The sequence below is a fragment of the Mesoplodon mirus genome (assembly GCF_964341445.2).
Source record: "Mesoplodon mirus genome assembly, chromosome: 14".
NCBI lineage: Eukaryota > Metazoa > Chordata > Mammalia > Artiodactyla > Ziphiidae > Mesoplodon > Mesoplodon mirus.
Window position 1 is genome coordinate 43,393,596 of NC_138990.1, and position 24,460 is coordinate 43,418,055.

A 24,460-nucleotide genomic window follows, 5' to 3' on the forward strand; every position below is an offset into this window, starting at 1 on the left:
CTCCTGACTCTATCTGATGCAGAGTCAAGTATATTTTGGAACCATATGTTGATATATTGTTTAATGATTTAATTTTTCCTTTGCTTAATCAAATATTTTCTTTGTTATATTTCTTTACTTCAATAATTATGCATTTCAGAGTTAGAGAGCATTTCATAAAATGATGATAAAATTAAAAGCCTGAGGGAGGGACTTCCCTGGTGGCGCAGTGGTTAAGAATCCACCTGCCAATGCAAGGGACATGGGTTCGAACCCTGGTCCAGGAGGATCCCACATGCCATGGAGCAACTAAGCCCATGCACCACAACTACTGAGCCTGTGCTCTAGAGCCCGCGAGCCACAACTATTAAGCCCGTGCACCGCACCTACTGAAGCCCGTGTGCCTAGAGCCCAGGCTCTGCAGCAGGAGAAGCCACCACAATGAGAAGCCCGCGCACCGCAATGAAGAGCAGCCCCCGCTTACAACTAGAGAAAAGCCCGCGTGCAGCAACGAAGACCCAAAGCAGCCAAAAATAAAATAAATAAATTTATATTTTAAAAAAAGCCCGAGGGAACAGAAAACAGTGAAAGTTCTTTGCTAAGCAGCCCTGGCTGCAGAGAGTTAGATGCGAGTCTCAGCCCTGGGGCTGGGGGCGTCCGCGGCAACGACAGGTGACGCTCACGACTTACTTCAGCAGCTTCGTGTTCGACATGATGAGCTCCTTCCAGTTAACAAAGATCAAGGCCGTTTCTCCTTCAGTGAGAAAACCTGGTTCTGCCATTCGTTTCTGAAAAACCTAAATTCAGAATACACGGGAAAGAAGTCAGCTTAGGTGCAGTACACAGCCTGTGTGGTCTAAATAAAACATTATCTTCATACACTAAAACTAGGAAGATCATGGCACTTTTAAATAAACATATTGTGACTGTTAAATTTTAAATTGCAAAATTTCCCTACTTTTTGCTATTTCGTTTCCTATCAGGGCTGATTCTAAGGACTGAATCCAGCAGTCTCATCAAGAAGAGGAGATTCTCATACCTACCTCCTCAGGGTGTTATACAGGTTAAATAAACCATGGGCACAAAGCATCCACACACTGGAAGAGCCTGCAGAACTGAGGGAGCACGGCCGTTGTCAGGCTGAGCACCCCAGGGGTCTGGAAGCAGTTTGTGAGAAGTGCACCACAAGAGTGATGCCTTATCCTATCCTCAAGACTGGCCACCAAGCACATGTGGATTTCAGGGGTTAAATGATAACACTTTGGGGCTTCCCTGGTGGCGCAGTGGTTGAGAGTCCGCCTGCCGATGCAGGGGAAACGGGTTCGTGCCCCGGTCTGGGAGGATCCCACATGCCGCGGAGCGGCTGGGCCCGTGAGCCATGGCCGCTGGGCCTGTGCGTCCGGAGCCTGTGCTCCACAACGGGAGAGGCCACAACAGTGAGAGGCCCGCAGACCGCAAAAAAAAAAAAAATGATAACACTTTGGTAATCCATAGCACTTAAAGTTTCACAAAGTTCTGATATGCACATACATGCATATGCTTGTGTGTGCGTACATGCACACCTGTGTGTGTGTTTCTCAATTAACTTCATAGATGATGTAGGTCATGCTGAGTCAGGTATTATTATTCCCAATTGACCCATGAAGAAATAAAAGCTGAGAGAGTAATTTGCTCAAGGTCACAAAGCTAGAATGTGGAGGAGCCAGAACTAAAACAACATTTTGATTCTACGTTCAAGTTTCCACTAAACAACTAGGGAATGACTTTAAAAGCCTCACGGAAATGGTGAAGTCATCTGAGACAACTCTCCTCACGTGAAATCTCTCCAAAATACACATGACGTTACTCTCCATTGAAACTGTTCTAAATTAATGTTTACTGCATTGAGTTGAACCTGGATTCAAAGAACTCAGATAAAAGTGCTATGAACTAATGTCTCTAAACCTCTACGGTTCCAGAATCAGACTGAAGATGTCTGGACACTCCTATGAGAGAGAGCCCTGGAAACAAGGTCCATCAGCTCTGAGGTTGCTCCTGAAGGACAGGGAAAGCATCTGATTGTCTGTTCTTTCATTCGCTGATTAATGATTAATTTGTTACTGTTTATTCATTCTATCTGCCTGCTTTGTGCCAGCCTCAGTGAGGTAAGCAGAGGACGAGGTGGCTGGGTCCTCCAGGGCCCTCCACGGGAACGGTAATGAGAAGCCCTTGCCTGTGGGCAGTGCTTTTTACCCCAACCCCCGACCCCAACATGATGCCTCACCCCCCAGAGCGTCTTGTGAGGTGCGCAGAGTGAGAATAACCCAGCCCAAGTGGTTAAGAGGCTGGCCTGAGACGGGGAGAGCACCTGGCCCCCGTTCACCTTCTGTGCTAGTCAGAGCGGTTCTCCACACCCATTTACAACCCCTTAGGACTGGAACCTGACCGGCAGCAGGCCTGACACTTGTAGGGGTTAATCAGAAAGATGGGCTTTTCTTCCAGGCCATCCATCCTGGTGAGAGAAGTGCAGGCAGACATAAACACACCTAGCCACACATAAATTCAGTCCTGCTGGGAAGGCCTGTCAAGGGCCAGGCTACGTTTGGGGTGTAGGGTGAAGGACACACAGTCTCTGCCCTCAGGAGCTCACAGCCTGGGGGAAGACAGACGTTATCAACCGAGAAGTGCAGGACAGTGAACGTCTGAGAGGAGCAAGTGGGCCACGTCTGAGATCCCAGCCCGAATTCAGGGGAGAGAATGAATCGGGCGCAGGCCTTGCTGGGGCAGATGCAGGACTCAGCTTCTGCACCGTGTGTTCTCAAGGTCACGGCCATGTAAACAGTGCACCTATTGGGCCTGAGTGGGGACACCTGTTCTCTTTAAGTTTTTTTTTTTTAAACTGGTCTCATCTGAGGGCCTTGACACATTTTGTGGAAACTGAAAGCCATGGAAACAAAAGCATAATAAAAGTATAAAATCTTGGGGCTTCCCTGGTGGCGCAGTGGTTGAGAGTCCACCTGCCGATGCAGGGGACACGGGTTCGTGCCCCAGTCTGGGAAGATCCCACATGCCGCGGAGCGGCTGGGCCCGTGAGCCATGGCCGCAGAGCCTGCGCGCCGCAACGGGAGAGGCCACAACAGTGAGAGGCCCGCGTACCACAAAAAAAAAAAAAAAAAAAAGTAAAAAAAAAAGTATAAAATCTTACTTTGCTCAAATGCAAACCATTTAAAAGCGCCACTCTAACGGCCGTTGTCTGCTTAGGGGTCACTGGCAACATTAATAGTCACAAACACAGTAAATATATGAGATTTGGGAGCTATTTTACAGAACACTGTTTGGTTTTCCAAACTGATATAAAGGTTAGGTGAACACTCCCACTGCCTCACAATTCCTCTGGAAATAACTAAACTTTATGAAAGCGTCAGGTGCCAAAAGAGCAGTGCAGACATCGTCAGAGAAAAGTCTGAGGCAGATACATTTGCTGTAGAGCCTTCCCACCTACTCCGTACCCTGGTCGTTCCTGATGGGGCCTCTACCACATCCGACTGAGGCACTGAGTGCCTTTTCTCTCTCTCTTCACTCTGAATTACCTAATCTGGAGACTTGAGATCTTCAAGGCCTCTCCAAGGGTCAGAGGAAGCATTCTGAGGGTGTGAGCGCTCCAGTCACTGCCTGAGAATTCACTCGCCAAAGGTGATACCTTGCTACGAGGCCCCACCCCCTAAGCAGCCCACGGCGCCCTCACCTCCACGACGAGCTGAAGGTCATCCACGTACCGCTCCTCAGTCTCCATCAGCTCATGGATGTAGCCCTGCCTTTTCCTCTCCACTGGCTGCATGGTGTCCAGGGTTTGGAGATCTGCACACCCTGTGGAAAAGCAGGCTAGAGTTTCAAAATATTATTTTATCTTCTTCGGAGAAAACAGACATGAATCGTCAGATACACAGGGTTTGCAAACGTTGCCGGGAAAGAACCACATGACCTGCCAAAGGGCCCTGGGACTCGGGCGAACAGCGCACACCTGCGGAAGCGGGATTAACCACCGGCCACTCCAGAGCTCCAGAGCCGCAAATCAGCAACGCCTGTAACTGGCTGCAACACCTGCAATGCTCGTTGTGGTCCCAATTTCTTGTCCAGATAAGTAGTGACAGAATGAAGGATTTTCAGAAATGGCCTTAAAGAAACCAGAACGGTGTGGAGCCTTGTGAAGAATCTATGCTATTCTCACCATCTTGAGACATTTTCAAAGCACTGTAATGATTAAGTGAATCACATGCTGGAGACCAGTGTTTTCCAAACTGCAGGTCATGAGCTATTGGTGGGCCATTCTATCGATTTTTTTAAACAAAAACAAAACCAAATAAATAACTAGAAACTACCACGTGCACAGGATCTGTCAGTGTTGTACTGTGAAAATTTTTAGTTAGGTATGTATTTGAGGATGTAAAATGTATTTCTTACTGTGAGCCACTGTTTAAGAAAATGTTTGAGAAACATTTCTCTAGATTTCTCAAAGTTAAGTGCTCAGTTAGGAAACCTGAAGTCTCCAGGGCCCAGCAGTTCCCAGCAAGAGCACTGTCTTAACCCACTGGAACAAAGAACTGGTGGTTTGGGGTACACTGCAGCCACGGGGGCTTTGAGGGCAGTCCCCAGCCATCTTGCATGGCATCAGAGTGAGAAGTACCATAGTCACTTCGGATCAATGTACAGGCACATGGGAGCTGAGCTCACTGTCACACTGGGAAGTGACATTAACCCAGAGTCATTCAGTAAGAAGCTGAGGGCCTGCCGTACGCCCAGTGGGAGGGGAAACACCTCAGAAAGCCCTTCCTCAGGCAAAAAGAAAAAGCAGGTAGGTGCCCAGCAAGGGACAACATGAGGCGGTAGCAGTGCATGTCCGAAGCGGGAGAGACGGGGAGGCAACACGAAGGTCTGGGGGGCGGAGGACGCAGGAGCAGGGCCGGCCCTGCGGGACCTCCGCAGCCCGCAGTGTTCGGACCGAGGCAGACGCCCTGCACGGGGACAAAGGCACCGAGCCACAGAGGTGGAAAACGCCAGGATCAGACTGGCCTTTTAAGGGGGGGTTCTCTTTCTGTTTTTGATGTTTTATGTATTTTGTATAGATTTGGACTTTCAGAGAGTCCTCACGAAGACAGCGGTTCTATTTTCTGCACATGCTGCCGACAGCTTTAAAAAAAATTACTCCCACAGTCAAACAAAACTTGAATAAGGCAAAAGCCACGTTTGGTGCTACCAAGATGAAATCGCAGTGCCACTCATGTTCAGACTTATCCAGCTTTTCTGGGGACTGTGTTCCATCCTGTTCTGCCAAGGAGACCTGCAGGAATGAGCGAGAGCTAGGGATGAGCAAGGCTAACACAGGCCCCTGCCTGACCCGGCTGTGTGCAGCCAGGAGGCTGGATGCCAAGGGGACGCCTGATGACGGGGAAGGTTGCTGATCACGTCGCCATCCAGCTGACGCTGGTGGAGCCATCGCAACAGTCTCTAGGGTCGCCCCGCCTCTTTGCTAGCGGGTTTACAGATCTCGGTTCTTCACATTCTGCCACATCCACGTATTATCTCTACTATTATTTGTGTAATATTTTTGTTCATATTTGAGCTAAATGTCTAGGAAATCATGGGTTTCATGTGATGGTTATGTTTCTTCTAATAGTCACTACCATAAACATATAACCATTAAAATAATTCGAGTCCTCCTGGGCACTATTTTGTGGGCCATTGTGCTGTGCACCACCAGGATATCACACTTTGGGAATCGACGATTGATGTTAAAACCCACAAGCATTGGCCTATCTATTGAGTATCTTGGGATAACAGGAAAAGTCTCAGGTAGTTGATCGTTTCTAAGGCTGGGACGTACATGACATTAGCTTCATCGGGATGAATGTGGGACAATCCTTGTACTCCAACCCTAGCTGACACCTCTGCATTTCATGACAATGGTTCTTAAGTTTTTATTCTCCAAGTTTCCAACCTGACCCCTACCCCCACTTTCAGATGCTCTCACCTCTGACATCAGGGGGAAAAAAATCAAGGCATGATTGATGCCCCTCCTACTTCCAGCCCCACCTTCCTGCTCACTCATCCCTGTACTTCCTTCCCGTGGCGGGGGGTGAGGGACCCCTACTTCTTCTAAAGCCAGCGTCCCTAATGCGCCCCCTCCTGCAGGACCCTTCCCTGCCCCTCACACCTCCATCTTCAGTCTTCACTGGTCCCTCTAGTCTATGAACATGGTTATGTGTCCCTCCTACCACAATATTGAAAACAAACAAGCACCCTTCCCGCAACCCTGCTCCCTCCACAAACACCTGTCTCTAGCCTCACTGTCAAATGTCTGACAGTAGAGGGGCCTGACACGCATGCCCCCCGCCCCCAGCTCTCTCTGTCACTTCTCCAACTTAAGGTACTCTGGTTTCTCTCCCACCACTCCACTGACACTGCTCTTGTGAAGGTAATGATGACCTTGAGCATCGCCCAATGCAGAGACCCCCTTGGGAGCTGGTGTCCTCCTGCACCTGCCCAGAGCCCTGACACCTGTGATGAGCTGCTGCTTCCAACACTCGAGTCTCTCCCTCAGCCTCTGTCACTCTCCTCTTCCTGGTGTTTCCTTCTGCATTTCTGCCTCTGCCTGCCTCCAGGCTCTCTGGTTCCCCCAATCCAGCAAATACTAAAATGTGTTCCTGGCATTCCTGACCTGCAAGGTCAAACGAATCTGGCTTTGCATTTCTCTGCTAGGGTCACAAGGCGCATCCGCGTACTATGCTCTGAGAAACCCTGCTCTAAAGAAACATTTAATTTGAGTGAACCCAGAGTTCCCAACACTTATTTGACCATAGAACCCTCTGTTTTGAGGGGAGAGTGAATCTTTTGAGAACTGAGAAATTAGGGTTTGTGGATAGAATACACCCCTCTGCCATCCTCTACACCTGCACTGTCCGATACAGTAGCCATTAGCAACATGTGACTACTGAGCACCTGAACCACGGCCAGTCCAAACAGAGAAGAGCTGTAAGTGTAAAATATACACCGGATTTCAAAGACCCAGTAGAAACACCCTAGAATGTAAAATAATGCATCAGTACAAAAATTATTATACCAATTACACAGTGAAATGATAATATTTTGGATAATGCTGGGTTAAGTAAAATAATTATTAAAATTAATTCCATCTCTTTCTTTTTACTTTTTAAAATGTAGCTGCTGGAAAATTTTAAATTACATATGGGCTTGTATTTGTGATTTACATTATATTTATATTGAACAGCTCAAGCCAGCCTCTACATTTTTTATCATGTTCTTTCCCTGACAGAATGTCCAATGACTCCTGTTTTTTGCAGAATGAAGTCCTAGCTCGGGGGGAGCACAGGGCTCCGGAGTCTCCGTAATCCAGCAGCAGCCTGCCTCTGACCATGCAGCCCACCTTCTATCCACCCTGGCCTGGGCTCAGTCCTCAGGATGTGCTGTACCAACGGTCCACGGCCTGGCTGTTTCCACTCCTGTTGTTGCCTCCGTCCACGGCCCTTCTCTGCACAGAAGCCATCTCACTACCCCTTCAGGGTGCAGCTCACATGATCCTACTCTGGGGAAACCTTTTCCATCCCCGTCCCCAGACTGCCTCTCCTTCGTGTTTTCATGGTACTGGCTTGCATCTATATTTTAAATACTTCCCACAATGTAACGTGTATTGTAGTTCTCCTGTATATCGTCACTATGTCCTTCTCTCCCAGTGGCGGTGAGGGACTGTGTCTAACACAGTCTATAATATCACACTTAGCAATGTTTTGACCACCGAGGTCAGGAGATACTTGTCGAGCGGAAGACTGTTGTGTTGTCCCCAGACCCATGGCTCATCTTTCCCCTGCTCTGTTCCACACGGCAAGGAGGCCAACCTCTAAGGCTACGTTTGTAAGCTCTTTGCTTAGCTGACTTCTGCCTGGGTTTGGCTAATGAGAGGAGACTGAAGACTACAGGGTGGACTAGGGAAAGAGTCCTCCTGCCAGAATGGTGAGGTGACAAGAAAGCATTTAGTCCCTGCTGGGTAACGAACAGAAGTGCTGGGGCTGCATCTCACATAAATTTGGAGTTCAAGAATTCCTCAACTGATGAATTAACACAAAAATTGGTCCCTGGCTGGTGAGAACTTCAGGGTGCTTGGCCAAAGAAAATGTACAACTGGTCTGGAGGGTCACTCTCACGACCTTGGTTCCACAGGATTTACAGAGAAAAACTAAGTCTCGCTAAAGATGAGTTCAAGGTAAAAAATGACAAAAAACAAGGAACAATCCACCATTCATAAAAAAACTGAGGATTAGAGCAAAAGGAGATGTAAAATATATATGTTTAAAATAACTCGAGACATATATGAAGGATTTGAAACCCTAATTAGAGTCTAAAAAACCCAACAGGAAGATCTGAAACAGAAACAAATAAAAAGGTAAATATTATCAAGGAAATAATAAATTAATAGATGAGGCAGCAGATCAAGCACAATGGAGGAAACAATTAGTAAATCTGAAAACAGAGCTGAAGAAATTACTTAGGACGTAGCCCAGAGAGACAAAAAGATGGAAAACATAAAATGAAAGCTAAAAGACATGGAGGATGGAATGACAAGGCCCAACATAAATGAATGAATGAATGAATGACCTAAAAGAAAAAAAGTAAAGGGCTGCAAAAAACTATACAAATGCAAAATATAAAAGAGCAGTGGGGGAGGATTCATTAGCAACAGACAAACGAGGCTTCCAAGGATCTGTATAAGATGACATCACAAAAACTCATGGAAATATAATAACTCTTATTTGCAACTAATGGGAGAGCCTCAAAGTGTGAAATAAAAAACTGATAGAATTACCTCCCTGGTAAATTGGGAGACTGGGATTGACATATACACGCTACTACATATAAAATAGATAACAATAAGAACCTGCTGTATAGCACAGGGAACTCTACTCAATACTCTGTAATGACCTATATGGGAAAAGAATCTAAAAAAGAGTGGATATGTGTATATGTATAACTGATTCACTTTACTGTACACCTGAAGCTAACACAACAGGTGGATTGACACTTTCCTTCTTCTTACACCTCACATTCAACCCACCTGTGGCTCTATCTTCACAATAGATAATAGTGGTCCATTATCTGACCACTTCTTACCTCATCCACCACTGTCATTCTGATCCAAGCCACTGCCATCTTTTGCCTGGATTGCTGAACCAACCTCCTAACAGGTCTCTTTGCTCTGACCCCTGCCCCCCAACCTCCAGTTTAATCTAGCAAGTCAGAGCTATCCTATTAAAACATAGCACATCCTGTCACTCCTTTGATCAAAACCCTTCAATGGGTCCTTCTCACTCTGAGCAAAAGCCAAATTTCTCACAATCAGCCCACAAGAACCTAGATGGCCTCCCCCGTCTCCGCAGACACCTCTCTGTCCTCATTTCCTTGTCCTCTTCCTCCTCCCTCGTTCCAGCCACACCGGCCTCTGTGCTGTTCCTCAAGCGTTACGGGCATGCTCCTTGCATGTGCTGTTCCCTCTGCCTAGAATGATCTTCCAGGTATCCACATGGCTTCCTCCAGATAGCCAGCACATCTTGCAAGTCTTTGCTCACATGTCACCATTTCAGAGAAGCTTTATCTGAGTAACCTGTTTAAAACTGAAATCCCTCTGGATCCACCTCTCCCCACCCAGCACTCCCTTTCCCTAACCTGCTTTATTTTTCTAAGATACGACATACTTCTTTGTTTTGTTTGTTTTCTGTCTTACCCTACTCAAATGTCAGCTCTCAGAGGGCAGGAATTTTTGTCCATTTTATAATCTGCTATGCCTGACACATAATAGGTTTTCAACAAGTATTTACAGAATGTGATACGAAGACACGCTCTGAGATAGTACACTGATATTAACTACAGGCAGTCAGAGAGAAGGATGAAAACTTCCTGGGAAGTTCCTTCTGGTGGACAGGAAGGACGGAAAAGCAGGGAAAATGAGAGATCAGGGCTACTACCAGGTCAAAGTTCCCAGAGGAATCATTAGCGGTAGGCTGGGCCACAAGACCCCCGACACTTGTATTTAGGATGTGGAGACTGAGAGGCAAAACATGAATAATGAATAAGGGTTATGAAAACTGTGTCCCACTACAGCTGGGAACCACCGTTCTAAATTACAGTGCAAGCAAGCAAACAAGATAGCTTAGAAAGGAGGAGAAAGATCTGCGAAGATTCCAAAAAGTGAAGGACAAAAGGCAAGTTGTGATGACTGATACAAAGAGGGCTTGTTCAGATTATGTCATAAAGTCCCAGAACAGTCCTTGCCCATTCTGAGGAGACCAACGCCTCTGAACAATGCTATTCTCTGTGTGCCCAAAATTAAGAGCCAGAGTATCACATAATGGCTTTCAGTCTCACTGTGTTTAAGCTCAGTGAAAAGATGAGATTTTAACAGTAAATCCAGACGACTCAACTGCACGCATTTTCTGAAGGCTGCCTTTAATACTCAAGTTTTTATCAGGGCACTGGAAATTACTGGGTATCTTATTTTGTAAGAGAATAGCCTTTTATCCGCTTGGCAAATATTTATTGAGTGCAAACTGTGTACCAGGTAGCACCATGAAGCCATATATATTTGTGGTTTCGTTTTTGGAAATTTAAATAATTCTTGAACAAGTTTTTGTGTCTTTTTTGATGCCTGTCAAGTTCTATGTCATCAGGTGTTAGGTTGCTTGTTTAAGCACAAAAAGGGCTATCTGTGTTATAAAATTGGGCTGTTTGTGTGATTCTAATGCTGCAGACCATCAGAAAGCAAAATATTTGACTATCAGAAAACAGACACATTCTAGAACTTACAAAAGCAGCTCTGTTGATAAATGCAAGTGGATTTGCATTTATCAAAAAAACCCAATTTTTTATTTTTATTTTTGAATCTATGGTAAAATGTTATAAACCTAAAGACAGCAAAGACCCCCCCCAACAGTAGACAAAAGTGCAGATTTTGGCCTCAGAAAGCAATTAGTTCAAGCTGATTCTTGCATCACCTTCTAGTCTGCCAGACTTGACCCTGTATCACTGACTCAACTATTAATGTGCTATTCAGAATATAGAATATTATGAAGAGATGTCATGAAACAATAGTTTCTTCATGTTCACCCAGCACAGAACTTCGTTTTAACAATACTAATAACCAACATGTGTGTCACAATTTACAACCTCTGATCAATTCTCTGATTAACAAATATAACTTTGACTCCTACTGTATAAACACATGGAGAATCTGAGGCTTTGGTGGTTAAGTAACTTACTGTATAATTTAGAGCTACTATATACCTAAATCTAGGTCTCTTGATTCAAGTCTTACACTTTGAAATGCCAGGCCACTTTAAATGATGCTTACACTGCAATCTTATTTGAGGTGAAACTCTGACAGCAGCGTGTACAAACCTAACCTGGTCTTATGCTTGTTGAACTGAATTCTAGAGGAAAAAATGTTTTAGTATAAATACTTGGAATGCCAAAGAGCTCAAAGTACTGAAAACCAACAGGGCCCTTATTCGCCTTTAACTCTTTTTTGTGTCTACGTAACATAATTGGTCCCTTTACATACCCTTCTACTTGGTTGCATATGCAGTTAACAGCTTGTATCTAACAGCTAATTTCAAATAGACTGTACCCTTCAGTACTCTGTATCAGTACGCCCATTACCACAGTACTGACCAGGGGCAACAGGGGTTTCATATGCACATATGTTTTTTTCTTGGTATTACTAAGCAGACTGCTACACCTCTACTTTACCCAATGGTATGATTATACAACCCATATTTTCCAACTTGTTTATGACTACATAATACTGTGCCCAAACTGCTGAGTCTAGTACACACTAATTCTATGGCACTGCCTGACTCTGATTTCGTGGTGGTTAACAGATGACCACTGGTGACACAGGGATCCCAGTAGCAGGTCCTCCCAGTACCTTGAAATGTAACTTGACCAGCCTGAATTCATTTAAAGAATGAATTAGGTAATTCTCTTTACTCTCTTCTCACCTATATCTTGGAATTTAATGATGATTGTTCTAATTCTGTGATCTGAAGTAACAGCAACTCCAAGTTAGTGAGAGGTGGCTAAGAGCACCAGCTTTGGAGTCAGATGCTGACTCAAGTTTTAACTCCATCACTTACTAACCCAGACACACACCCAAAATGTTTAGTCCATCACTTAGGACACAGCAAATGCTTGGTAAATGTTCACTGTAATTTCTAGTATCTATGTGTTAGACACTGAACTGGTGTTTCGTAAATCCCTTAAGTCTCATCTGTAATACAGGTATTACTATCTTCATTATACAGATGAGGCTAAGGCTCCTAGGGGTGAGCTCACAGAGTCATGATCCAAAGCAGCCCTCCCACTACACTTCCCATTACACTCATTTTGTCACTCTTTGATTTTATCACTGATTCTGCCTTTGACAACAGCATTAAGACATTTCTCTTAAGCACATCTTTCATAATTTGTTGTTCTCATTTAAAATAAAGTTTTAAAAGTGATTATGAAGATACTTTACTCAATTTAAAAATGGGGGCTTCCTTGGTGGCTCAGTGGTTGAGAGTCCGCCTGCCGATGCAGGGGACATGGGTTCGTGCCCCGGTCCAGGAAGATCCCACATGCCGTGGAGCGGCTAGGCCCGTGAGCCATGGCCACTGAGCCTGCGCGTCTGGAGCCTGTGCTCCGCAACGGGAGAGGCCACAACAGTGAGAGGCCCGCGTACCGCAAAAAAAAAAAAAAAAAAAAATGGGCAAAGGGGACTTCCCTGGTGGTGCAGTGGTTAAGAATCCACCTGCCAATGCAGGGGACATGGGTTCGAGCCCTGGTCCAGGAAGATCCCACATGCCGTGGAGCAACTAAGCCCATGCGCCACAACTACTGAGCCTGTGCTCTAGAGCCCGCGAGCCACAGCTACTAAAGCCCGCATGCCTAGAGCCTGTTCTCTGCAAGAGAAGCCACCACAATGAGAAGCCTGCACACTACAACGAGTAGCCCCCGCTCGCTGCCACTAGAGAAAGCCCGTGCACAGCAACGAAGACCCAATGCAGCCAAAAATAAATAGATAGATAAATAAATAAATAATGGGCAAAGGATCTGAACACACATTTCTCCAAAAAAGACATACACATGGCCAACGGCTTTTCAACATCATTAGTCATGGAGGAGGTGCAATTCAAAACCATGAGATGTCACTTCATACCTACAAGGAAGGCTTTAATAAAATGCCAAATAATAACAAGCATTAGTGAAAATGTGGAGAAACAGAAACCCTTGTACACTGCTGGTGGGAATATAAAATGGTACAGCCACTTTGGAAAACAGTCTGGCAGTTCCCCCAAAAGTCAAACCATTTGACCCAGCAATTTCACTCCTAGGTATATACCCAAGAAAGATGATGATATATGTCCATGCAAAAACTTGTACCCAAATGTACATAGCAGCATTATTCATAATAGCCAAAAAGTAAAAACCCAAATGTCCATCAATTAACATATGGATAAATAAAATGTGGTATATCTAAACAATGGAATATTATTTGGCCATAAAAAGCAATGCAATACCGATATGTGCTATAGCATTATGTACCTTGAAAAGATTATGCTAAGTGAAATAAGCCAATCACAAAAATCCCACACATTTTACGGTTCCACTTATATATGTCCAGAGTAGGCAAATATATGGAGCCAGAACACAGCTTAGCTGTGGCTGCAGGGCAGGCAGGGTACACAGGAAGATGCGAGGGTGATAACTAATGGGTTCTGGGTTTCCTTTTTTTTTTTTTTTTGCGATACACAGGCCTCTCACTGCTGTGGCCTCTTCCGCTGTGGAGCACAGGCTCCGGACGCGCACGCCCAGCGACCACGGCTCACAGGCCCAGCCGCTACGTAGCACGTGGGATCCTCCCGGACCGGGGCACGAACCCGCGACCCCTGCACCTGCAGGCGGACTCCCAACCACTGCGTCACCAGGGAAGCCCCCTGGGTTTCCTTTTGAGGTGATGAAAATGTCCTATAATTGACTGTGGTAATGGTTGCATAACTCTGTGAATATACCACTGAATTGGTATAGTTGGGGGAACTGTATGGAATGTAAATTATATCTCAATAAAGCTGTTACCAAAAAAGTGATTATGTCCAGCTTTAGCCTTCTAGATGTTATTCTTAGAGACTCTTATCCTTGCTTGTTAAATTCAGTCCTTGCCTCCTCATCTCTTCTGATTTTTCTTCTTGCCTTTTCATCGGTTCAAGTGGTGGTTATACTGCAGGAACTTCCTTATTATGAAAATGGTGGCAATATTAGCACCCTAGTGTAGAGGTTAAGAGCATGGACTCTGGAGTCGGACCACTTGGGTTTGAACCCAGCTCTACCACTGACAATCTATGTAACCTTGAACAAGTTATTTAACTTCTCTGTGTTTTCATTTCCATGCCTGTAAAAAGAAAATAGTTATGAGGTAATACATTTGAGGGCCTTAGAAAGGTGCCTAGACTAATAAGTACTCAATAAAGAGCACTGGGACTTCCTTGGTGGTCCAGTGGTAAAGAATCCGCCTTACAATGCAGGGGATGAGGGTTCGACCCCTGGTCAGGGAACTAAGATCTCACATGCCACGGGGCACCTAAGCCCACGTGCCACAACTACTGAGCTTGTGCACCTCAACTAGAGAGCCTGTGTACCGCAAACTACAGAGCCATTGTGCTCTGGAGCCCACGCGTCCTGGAGCCTGCATGCCACAACTAGAGAGGAAAAACCTGCACCCCACAACTAGAGAGAAGCCTGCACGCCACAACGAAAGGTCCCGCCTGCCTCAACGAATATTCCGCATGCCGCAGCTAAGACCTGACACAGCCAAAAATAAATGAAATAAACAAACAAATAAATAAATAAATCTTTAAAAAAAGAGCACTTTTCCTCTTTTCTTTTTACTGGTATGAGCAACGGTTATATAGCTAGAACTTCGTTACTTTATAAAAATGGTAGCGATATTAGCACAACAATCTCTTTATTTCCCCAGAACCTTTGTTTCCTCTTCATGGGTTCCTTTCACTACCCAACCCTTAACTGCTGATACCCTCAAAGGTCTGATTTTTCCCCCGAGTCATCTCATTTACTTTCAGTGGCTCAAAAACTATCAATAGGCATTCATGCCACCAGCTGATGTATATCTGATGCTGTATATCTTAATTATCTCACTACCTGCTGGACAATTCTATCTGGATGTTCCACAGGTACTCTGCAGTCAAAACTAATCTTCCCCCAACTCCGATTCTTTAATGTAGCTGGTGGCACCATGATTCCGCCCTGTCACCAAGATACAAACCTGGGAGTCAAACTGACCTTCCACCTGACCATGCATCCCATCAATCCCCAACTCCTGCCAAGGTTCCCTCAGAAACAAGTCTTGACTCAGTTTCATGACTTTTTCTCCACCTTGGCTTCATATCAGAATCACCTGAGGAGTTCTTAAAAATCCCCACGCCCAGGCCCCACCACAGGGCATTTAAATCGGGACTCAGGCATCAATAGCTTGTTAAAGGTCCCCAGGTGATTCCAGTGAGCAGCCAAGCTAGGAATCTCTGGTTTAGCCCTCGGTCTGCTCTCAAGCGTCAGCATTCAGTGTTGCTGGCTTTCCACTTCCACTCCAGCAATAATGAACTCCTTATAAACGCACCTCTCCTCCTCCGCCCGGCTGCTGCTTGTCTCCATCACACTCTCCACCATCCCACCCTCCAATCTGGCTTACTCCTACTGATCTTATGACTCTGGTAGTTGCCTCCTCCAGGAAGTCCTCTCTAATTCACCAATCTATGGTTGAGTTAGGTATTCCTCCTCTGTACTCTCTTGGTGCCCAGTAATATCTAATATCAGTGTGCTTAGCAGGCTGTTTTATACTTATCTGCGTACGTGCCTGATCCCCTCACAGAGTTAGGCACTACCTGAGGCCAGGATCACCTGGCACTCATTTGCATATTCTCAGCACCTAGTACTCTGCATTTGCTTATGCAAATACTCAACATATGTTAATTGAATGACTTTCCAGAGATGAGGAAAGATTTTGGAAAGAGATTGTTGATGTCAGACATTGATGGATGGGCTGGATTTTGATCAATGTTTTTTTTCACTCAAGGTGAAACCACCAACTTGATTATTTAACTGTAAAACTCTGCTTAACTCTGGTACCCCCCAAGCAACCACTTCAGTTTCTTTCACTGCATACTGACTCTTATTTTGTACTAAAAATATCTTAGTCTACATTTGCAGTGAGTATTGTAAATTCCTTCCAATCTTTTTGGAGAAAAAGTTGGAATAAAAATTATAAATAACATAGTAGTCTATTATTATCCTAGATTATATTTTCTTTTACTTTCAAATCAAAATTTCTTTTGCTTTTGAGATACATATGCTTATCTTGGATCAAAATCTCAATCTTTACCACTTAAAATGTTCTTTTGTCCCCCTACTATAAAACAAATTGCTGGTCTGGACCCAGAGACTATGTTAAGGAAAAAGAGACATTCCAAAGAAATTCAACCAGGACTACATATAAACAATTAGTTTAAAGGATGCTTCAAAAGAAATACACAATACAAGTCATGTAGTTTGTGTCCTTTTAATAAACACACTTGCATAGTTATATTACAATTTTGTAAAAATAAAAACGGATGACCTCATGCCAAGCGTCTCCAGCATTTGCACAATCTCAAGACCTTTAATACTATAGTTTTCAAGACGCACGAAATAAAAATTTAAGGCAAAAAAACAGCGCTTTGCAACAATTTAATAATTTATTACATTACAGTAGCATCACGGCAGCACCCAATGGTGCCACTTCAGGCAACAGTCTCTCAGTATTTCCATTACAGATTCTATTTACAAGAACTCATAACCTGGTAAGATTCATCCTAAGGAGACTGGGCAAAGAAAGCTTTAGACTGAAATTGGCATTTCTTTCTCTACTTTTCCTTCCCCCAGTTCCTTTATTTTAAACTATCAGTATTCATATTATAGTTTAAAACACTAAAATAGCAGTTACCTTGTTTTAATAGTTGTATTATTTTAGAATGATTCCTTAGGATAAAGTTTTAGAGGAAACTATACAACAGGTAGGGTTGATTTAGATTTTCAAGTTTTCTAAAAAAATCAGCTTTGGTCTTAGAACTGATTTTTTCATTGCTGAAAAACCCATCAGGTTTAATCATATATGTGATTAAAATGATTAGCACATATTGCAATTTTTAAGTAAATTTTAAAAATGATTAGCACATATTGCAATTTTTAAGTAAATTTTCATTCTTTACCTCCTACAGGGTTCAGATTTGTTCATTCTAAAATTTTATTTTCCTGATAAACTCCTTCCAATGTTGCTTTCTAAGTAAATGGAAAGCTGCCTCTTATACTGAATGAGAACAAATATGTGGCTGAATACGAGGTATTGCAAAGGACTGCATGCTCTTTTAAGAAGGACAAGTTATTATTATATGTCATACCATTTCCTTTGCTTTTAGTTTCTTCTCAAATATATGACAAAATACCTAAACAAAGAGGGGTATTTCTGTAAATACAGTAAATTTATTTCCTAGACACTCAGCTTAAATATGCCATTATGTGATTTAGTCCATAGGTACCTGATGAATATATTATTTGCAAACTGATTTACAGATACTAAGCTCTACCTGAATGTCATTCTTAATAATCTATATTTATCAGTGTAAAAGTGAAGCAATTTGAGCTACAAAAATACTTTTGAAATAATTTATCAGCGTATTAAATAAACCCAAATTCAAAATTATAAGGAGAAAATGTTATACCAAATCATGTGACTGATTAAGTGGTCTAATTTCTAACCTCAGGGTTTAAAATGGATTTAAAGTAACTGCCCTTAATTTGAACCCAACTAATGGTTGCAAAAGCAAAAAGTTCAGAAAATAAAAGGCAAGACCAAGTAAACTGTACAATTTAGAAGATCAGCTGAATTCACAAGGACTCAGTCTTTACACTCTACCCTTTAGTGACTGCAGGCAAATCTGTTATGCCACCTGTAAAATGGTATTATTGCTTTCCTATATGTCATATTTTATAAAAGTATCATGATATGGCTTCCCTGGCGGCGCAGTGGTTGAGAGTCCGCCTGCTGATGCAGGGGACACGGGTTCATGCCCCGGTCCGGGAAGATCCCACATGCCGCGGAGCGGCTGGGCCCATGAGCCATGGCCGCTGGGCCTGTGCGTCCAGAGCCTGTGCTCCGCAATGGGAGAGGCCGCGACAGTGAGAGGCCCGCATACCGCAAAAAAAAAAAAAAAAAAAGTATCATGATGATGCCAAATGCTAAAAGTTGAGGTGGTCTAATAACTAGAAATCCCTGCCTCAGGGAGCACACATACATATCACCATACATCCCAATGATGTGAAGTATTTTGGAACACAGACATTTGAACTTTGTGACGTTCTAACTAAACTGTTGATTCTTTCTCAAGTGTTGTAAAGTTATGATTTAGGCAATGTATGACTAAAATCATTCATTTATAATGAATAGGCTCATTTACACAAATATTGCACAAATATGCCTGTAACTTAAAACTCAGATATATAAAAACATATTTCACTCTTCTTAAAGAACTGTGTGAGGAAATAAGACTCTGTGATTGTATGTACACTTTTCCTGATAATACTTGGACATTCATAAACAGTAGATTGCACTGCAGTTTGTAAACATTTTAAATTGCATAAACTTCTCATTGATTTTCAAATATAGTTTAATACTGACCACTAAAACTCCCTTTTGTTTCAGCTAAGTACTCTCACGTTTATTAGTTTATAATAATGTTTATTATCTTTAAAGTTTTCCATTCAAGGAAAAGAAGTAAAATCCTATGCCAAAGTAGCCAATGTGGTTGAAGAATAGATAGTAGCCAGAGAATTCTGAATGGTAAAATCAACCCTCTAGCCACAAAGCAGCTTCATGGACATAGAGGAATGCCAGCTCTCACACATCTTTCCTTCACTGAATTCATTCTCAACTCGACAGAGACTGTCTGCCTACTTCATGGGCATTTAAATTCTTCAAGGATTCCTTATGATCTTTACTAAATACATTAAGAAGAGTGTCAACCAGTGTCCCTTTGTGACCTGGGACAAGTAGTCACCTAATTAAAATAGATAACATGAATTTTGACTTCAAAATGTACAGATATAAATGCTCTAAGGAAGGGAAGGTTTCATATCTCATGGTCAATGAAGGGAGCCTTTCATTCCTCAAAAATAATCCATTTTTAGCTCATTAGTAAAGAAGTAACAACAGACCGCTGCAGCACATGAAGCTTCTTCATGAGCCCAGACCACAGAGATCCCAAGCGAACTCCCATGTACAGGACTCATTCTTGGGCAGCCGGAACAGATAAAACATACCCTGCTCTGCACATATTGCTGGGGCAGGCCACTTTCCTCTTCTGTGAGATAAGAAAAGTTCCCTCAAAGTGTTATTGCTCCCACCCCAAAATACACAGAAAATAGAGAAAAGGATATTTCCAATTCTTGGCCTTTAAACAAATTTAAATATTGGTACTCATAGTGGCATATTAGAAAGTAATAAACAGTGCATACTGAGGGACAAATCACATATTGAACCAATTAAGAGCTCACTGTGATTAGGATTAGATCAAACATAATAGCAAAACATAAGCAATTCTGAATTCTGTAATGAATATACATGTTGCAATAACATTAGAAAAGCATGGCAGCCCATTCCAAACCAGCGAGAAAAGTTTGTGCAAATAGTGGGTCTTTGTGTGTTTGAACTCCCACCATGTAAGGGCAAACTCAACATGCATGCTAATGACCTACAATTACCAAATTAAAAAAGAAGAAAACTGCTAAAGGATGCCAGAGTGAACAGCAGGGAAAGCCACACAAAGACCCACTATCCTTTAACTTGTTACAAATAAATTTTAACTGTAAATTAGAAACACAAAGAGATAATCACAAGTGGCTCTAACATTCGAACGAAGTTAACGAATTGTGTAGGAGATATTTGACCAGGGCTGCCTGCCCTGCCTCCACGCTAGAGTCAAACTTGGATAGTGGGTCTCTGGGGTGCTTTCACACTGGAAGACAACATTGGGTCCTATAAAAAGAAAAATGAGGAATAAAATGAACATAAAGTAAATCAAGTGGGTGAGAAAAAATTCTACTGATTACATGCCACATCAACAAATTTGAACTATTAAAATTCTCAACCTTTAGAAAACACCCTAACTACATAATAAGATGCAAGTAATATTTATAAGGGCTACAGAAACACAAATGATAGTCTAAAACTTAACCAGTTTTCACTGACTCATACACTCCTGGCTGTTCTTCCTTTAGAACAGCTTTTATCTGTTCTTTGTATTCCTTATTATATACAACTTAATTGGAAAAAAGTTCCGCCACTGAAAAACAAGATAAACAACAACAAAACCTTTGGAAAACTATCACTTTACATTGTAGACACTATAAAAGCCAAATGTACTGACAAACCAGAATGCCTCCAGGGATCACTTAGTCAAAGATCTTCCAGACCCAGTAGGTTTGAAAAGTACCTTCCTCTCTCAGGTCCAGGAAAGACACCTCAGGTATTTCTAATTAATCAGATAAACTGGCAAGCACTGAAAACTGCCAAACCATCAGCAGAGTTTAAAAATGGTCATTCATTTAGGTAATCCAAGTTGTTATAATTTTCTTTACTACCTCTCCTAAAACCCTGAGATACTTTTAGGAATATTCAAACCATAAAAAACTGGACTCCACCTCCAAATTGGGAAATTCAGTTGCTTTATCTAAAGAAAAGTCTTCTCCCAAAATCCGAACGATCTTATAAGCTCTAAAGTGAAAATAATGTAAAGTGAAAATAATGCACTAATATTTTAAAATTATATAGTAAAAAGTAAATTCACAATACTTGCACTGAATCATAAACACATCTCAGCTTTTTACCATTTATATGTTCTTAGAAGCTAAGTTAAAATGAAAGGCTAAAGCTTTTAGATAATTTCACAAGAATGAGAAAAATATAAATCATGACATATTTTATTTAAGAAGACAAAAAAATCAAAAGGGTGGGGAAAAGTGACATCTATTTTATAAAAGTAAAAAATATTTCCAAGTACTGTTTATTCTCTAATTATTAATGCTATGTTTATTCTCAAATATAAGAAAGGCTAGGTAACTACCAAGAGATAATTTTATGTAATACCAAATCTCATACATTGAGATCTGGACCCTTGTTGTAAAAGTAGTGAAATAGATCTTAATTCATATATCTCTTGCAGTATGAGTTATCTACCTAAAAAAATCACCTAATGAGCTTTGCAAGCACTTTATTTATAAAATAAATTTTATCATTTTCTTTTAAATTTTCTCCTAACCTGGATGATATGTAAAAATGTGGGAAATAAATGAGAAGGTTGCAAAATTAATAGCACCTGTGCACTAAAAGGGTCATTTTGAATAGGTAAATAGGGTAATTGCCAGCTACTCTTTATTAAGCTGAAAAAGGCTGGTGTAAAGGGAAGTTGCAGTATAGACTGTTATCATACCAAAGAACCCATGAGAGAATTAGAACTTTTTTCAGATAAAATATAATAGTAGGGTCTGAAGCTAGGAAAAAAGTATTTGAAAAAAAGCAGTATAACTTCTTAACTTGTGAAAGTTTCCTGTTATATTTTCTTACTTTAAACGTTAATATAACATTTGCTAAGAGTGCTAAGTTTAAGATCTGATTCAGAGCAGTAATGAGTGCAATGTTGCACATTAAAGCTTATGCACTAGTTAAGAAGTAAATAATTTGATATTACTCACACTGCTGACTTGGATCCGTGTCTGTCGTCATCTTAACATAATTTGAAGGAAAGAGACCAGCCACCCCATTGATTTCTCCTTGCCACCAGTCAGGATCATCTTTGTTCAAAACATTAATAAGTTGCCCCTTGGAGAAGTTTAGCTCATCCTCATTATTTGCTATATAGTCATACATGGCGATCACCTGACACACTACCAGAAAAAGAACAACAAAGTAACAAACAAAATAATTATTCCTACAAGGATCATATGTTAAAATTCAGCTAAAATTTCCCTTTAGCTGTTTTCTCCCACCCTCCTTCCCCCATTCCCTGTTTTACAAAAACAAGAATTTCCCAAATGCAGCTAGAAATCCAAGCAGCTGGTTTGCTTTAAAGTATGATGGTATAGCAATTAAAATATTTCAAGGAGTGAGGTAGTTCAAGTATCACCGAACAGTTGGCTGTTTCTACACAGAACTTTTTAGAAAGGAAGTTCTCATTGAAATATTACTTTTAGGCAGAGGTAAGGAAAGAAAAAATTCTAAAATATTTTTCAAAGAATCAGCTAATCTAAGAAGGGCTAAGTTTTAACAAAACTTCTCTAAGATGAAATACAAGTTAACCCATTTCCATACCAGGATGAAAGGCAGGTGTAGTTCTTTCACTACTTGGACCCAAAAGTTTAACATGGCTGGCAGGGAACCATCCCTTCTGTCGCTTTTTTCCTCTGGCCTATAAAATTAGCAAAAAGAATATAAAAGATGAGACTAAAGACAATTATTGAGACATAAACTAAAAATGAGAAAAACCCTGGCTGTGTAGTAAAGAATTTAAACTTGCCCAAAGAGAGGTCTGGTCTTTGCCTTTGGCTTCTGGAAGGTAATAAGGTAATCTCTAAACCTCTGGAAGGTCTTGACTGTTAAGAGTGTCTCACTTTATGTGGGGGCCTTAACCATGCCAGATAGCCTAATGATGTGATTTATGGTGGGCCCTCTGGGTCATAGTATGAACTCAACCTCTGGAGGGACTGGAGACTGAGTTCAGCCATGTGGGCAGTCAACTGTGTCTACGTGATGGGGCCCCAGTAAACACTCTGGAAACCAAGGCTCAAGTGAGCTGCTTTGCTTGGCAATACTCCATGACTATTGTTGCCAGGAGATTTAATGATGTCCATGACTCCATGGGCAGAGGACAACTGGAAGCTCTGTGTTTGGAATCCTCCTGAACTCTGCCCCATACATCTCTTCCCTTGGCTAATTTTAATCTAAATCCTTTTGCTGTAATAATCCATAACCATGAATATAACAGCCTTCTGTGAGCCCTTATGGCGAATTACTGAACTCGAGAGTGGTCTTGGGGACCTCCAAACTTATGACTGGTGTTAGAAGTGAGGGTGTCTTGTGAACACCTGAATTCTGCATCGGCCTTCCACGTCAGTATTAAACAACTGGAAGATTCAATATGCATCTCAACACTATTTGCAGAAGTCTATTTGGAGATCTTTCAGGCTCAAATTTCTCTGCATATTCCACATAAATAATATTTATAAACTAAAAAAACCTTTCTAATGTTCTCCTAATAAGTTCAAGTCAACACTTAATGATATAGCTCACAGTAAATACCTCTTGGGGCTTTGTTAATAATTAATCAGGAGATCATAAACAAAATTTGTGGAAAGCCACATCTCCCACTTAGTTGGGTCAATCTTCAAAGTAAATCAGAAGGTGAAATTTCAGGGGGTTAGTCAAGAAGATACTGAATTTTCAACCTCTACTTTTCTTTAGAAACTGTAAGACCCTGATTTGCAAGAATGATGCTAAGTTAATCCTACATATTACAATCATATATCAATTTCATGTAAAAATCCAGCTCTTACACCTGTCATCATCTTTTAATCCTAAAATGCTTTTTAGTTTTAACTAGTAAGGAAATTTTAGGAGTGAGAAAAAACTCCTCTTTCTGTATCAAAACATGCAATTACTATCTCTGTTAACATTTTATGAAAAAACCAGGCTCATTTACTCCTGCAGTTCCTTTCCTTGCACTGCTGTTTCAAAAACATAAGACTATGGGGGCAGGGGGGACTGTCCAGTGAATAGTATTTTCTTAGCACTCAGCCTGGAAGTTATACCGCAAGCCTGGGGTTATCCCAGGCAAAGATGATGCTAAGCTTTCCTTTAAGAAAGTGTCCTGTGGTTTATTAAAACAGCTATTATTGGAAAACAATTATGTCTTTAGGGAAATTACTCTTCCTATTGTTACTTGTAACATCAACTGTTTAAAAATAAACAGGCAAAAGACAAGAGAGAAACATAAGATACTAAAATGGTAATAATGACTACCTCCAAGTGGTATGATTATAGGTGATCTAAAATTTTTATTAACCTTATTTTTCTAATGAGTATGCATTACTTTTATAATAAAGTTAATAAACGTTATTTAAAGGTTATTACCTGTAACTCCCCTTGCCACCAGCCACTTGTATTTTTCTTTAGAATTAATATTAACTGTCCTGGTGCAAGGCTAAGCTGTTCAGAACCAGAAGCCACATATGCTGAAGTTACTTGAGCAATCTCTGAAAAGAAGAAAAATAGGAAACTGAATTCAAGACTATTAAACACTTT

The 24,460-nt window shown here is 41.8% G+C and overlaps 1 protein-coding gene across 7 annotated transcripts in view; it reads right to left on the minus strand.

Annotated features, from left to right (window-relative positions):
- ITSN2 (intersectin 2) overlaps positions 1-24,460 on the minus strand; it is a 168,944-nt gene that overhangs the window by 21,374 nt on the left and 123,110 nt on the right. For 6 of the 7 annotated variants that reach the window (XM_082642216.1, XM_082642217.1, XM_082642215.1 and 3 more), the window contains 5 exons: positions 24,290-24,411; positions 22,472-22,568; positions 21,856-22,047; positions 3,704-3,825; positions 670-776 (listed from right to left, as the gene is read on the minus strand). In XM_082642216.1, coding sequence (XP_082498342.1) covers positions 670-776; positions 3,704-3,825; positions 21,856-22,047; positions 22,472-22,568; positions 24,290-24,411 — 640 coding nt within the window. Of the gene's footprint in view, positions 1-669; positions 777-3,703; positions 3,826-16,614; positions 20,141-21,855; positions 22,048-22,471; positions 22,569-24,289; positions 24,412-24,460 lie in introns of those variants that run through there. The other variant, XM_082642219.1, reaches the window with a different exon arrangement.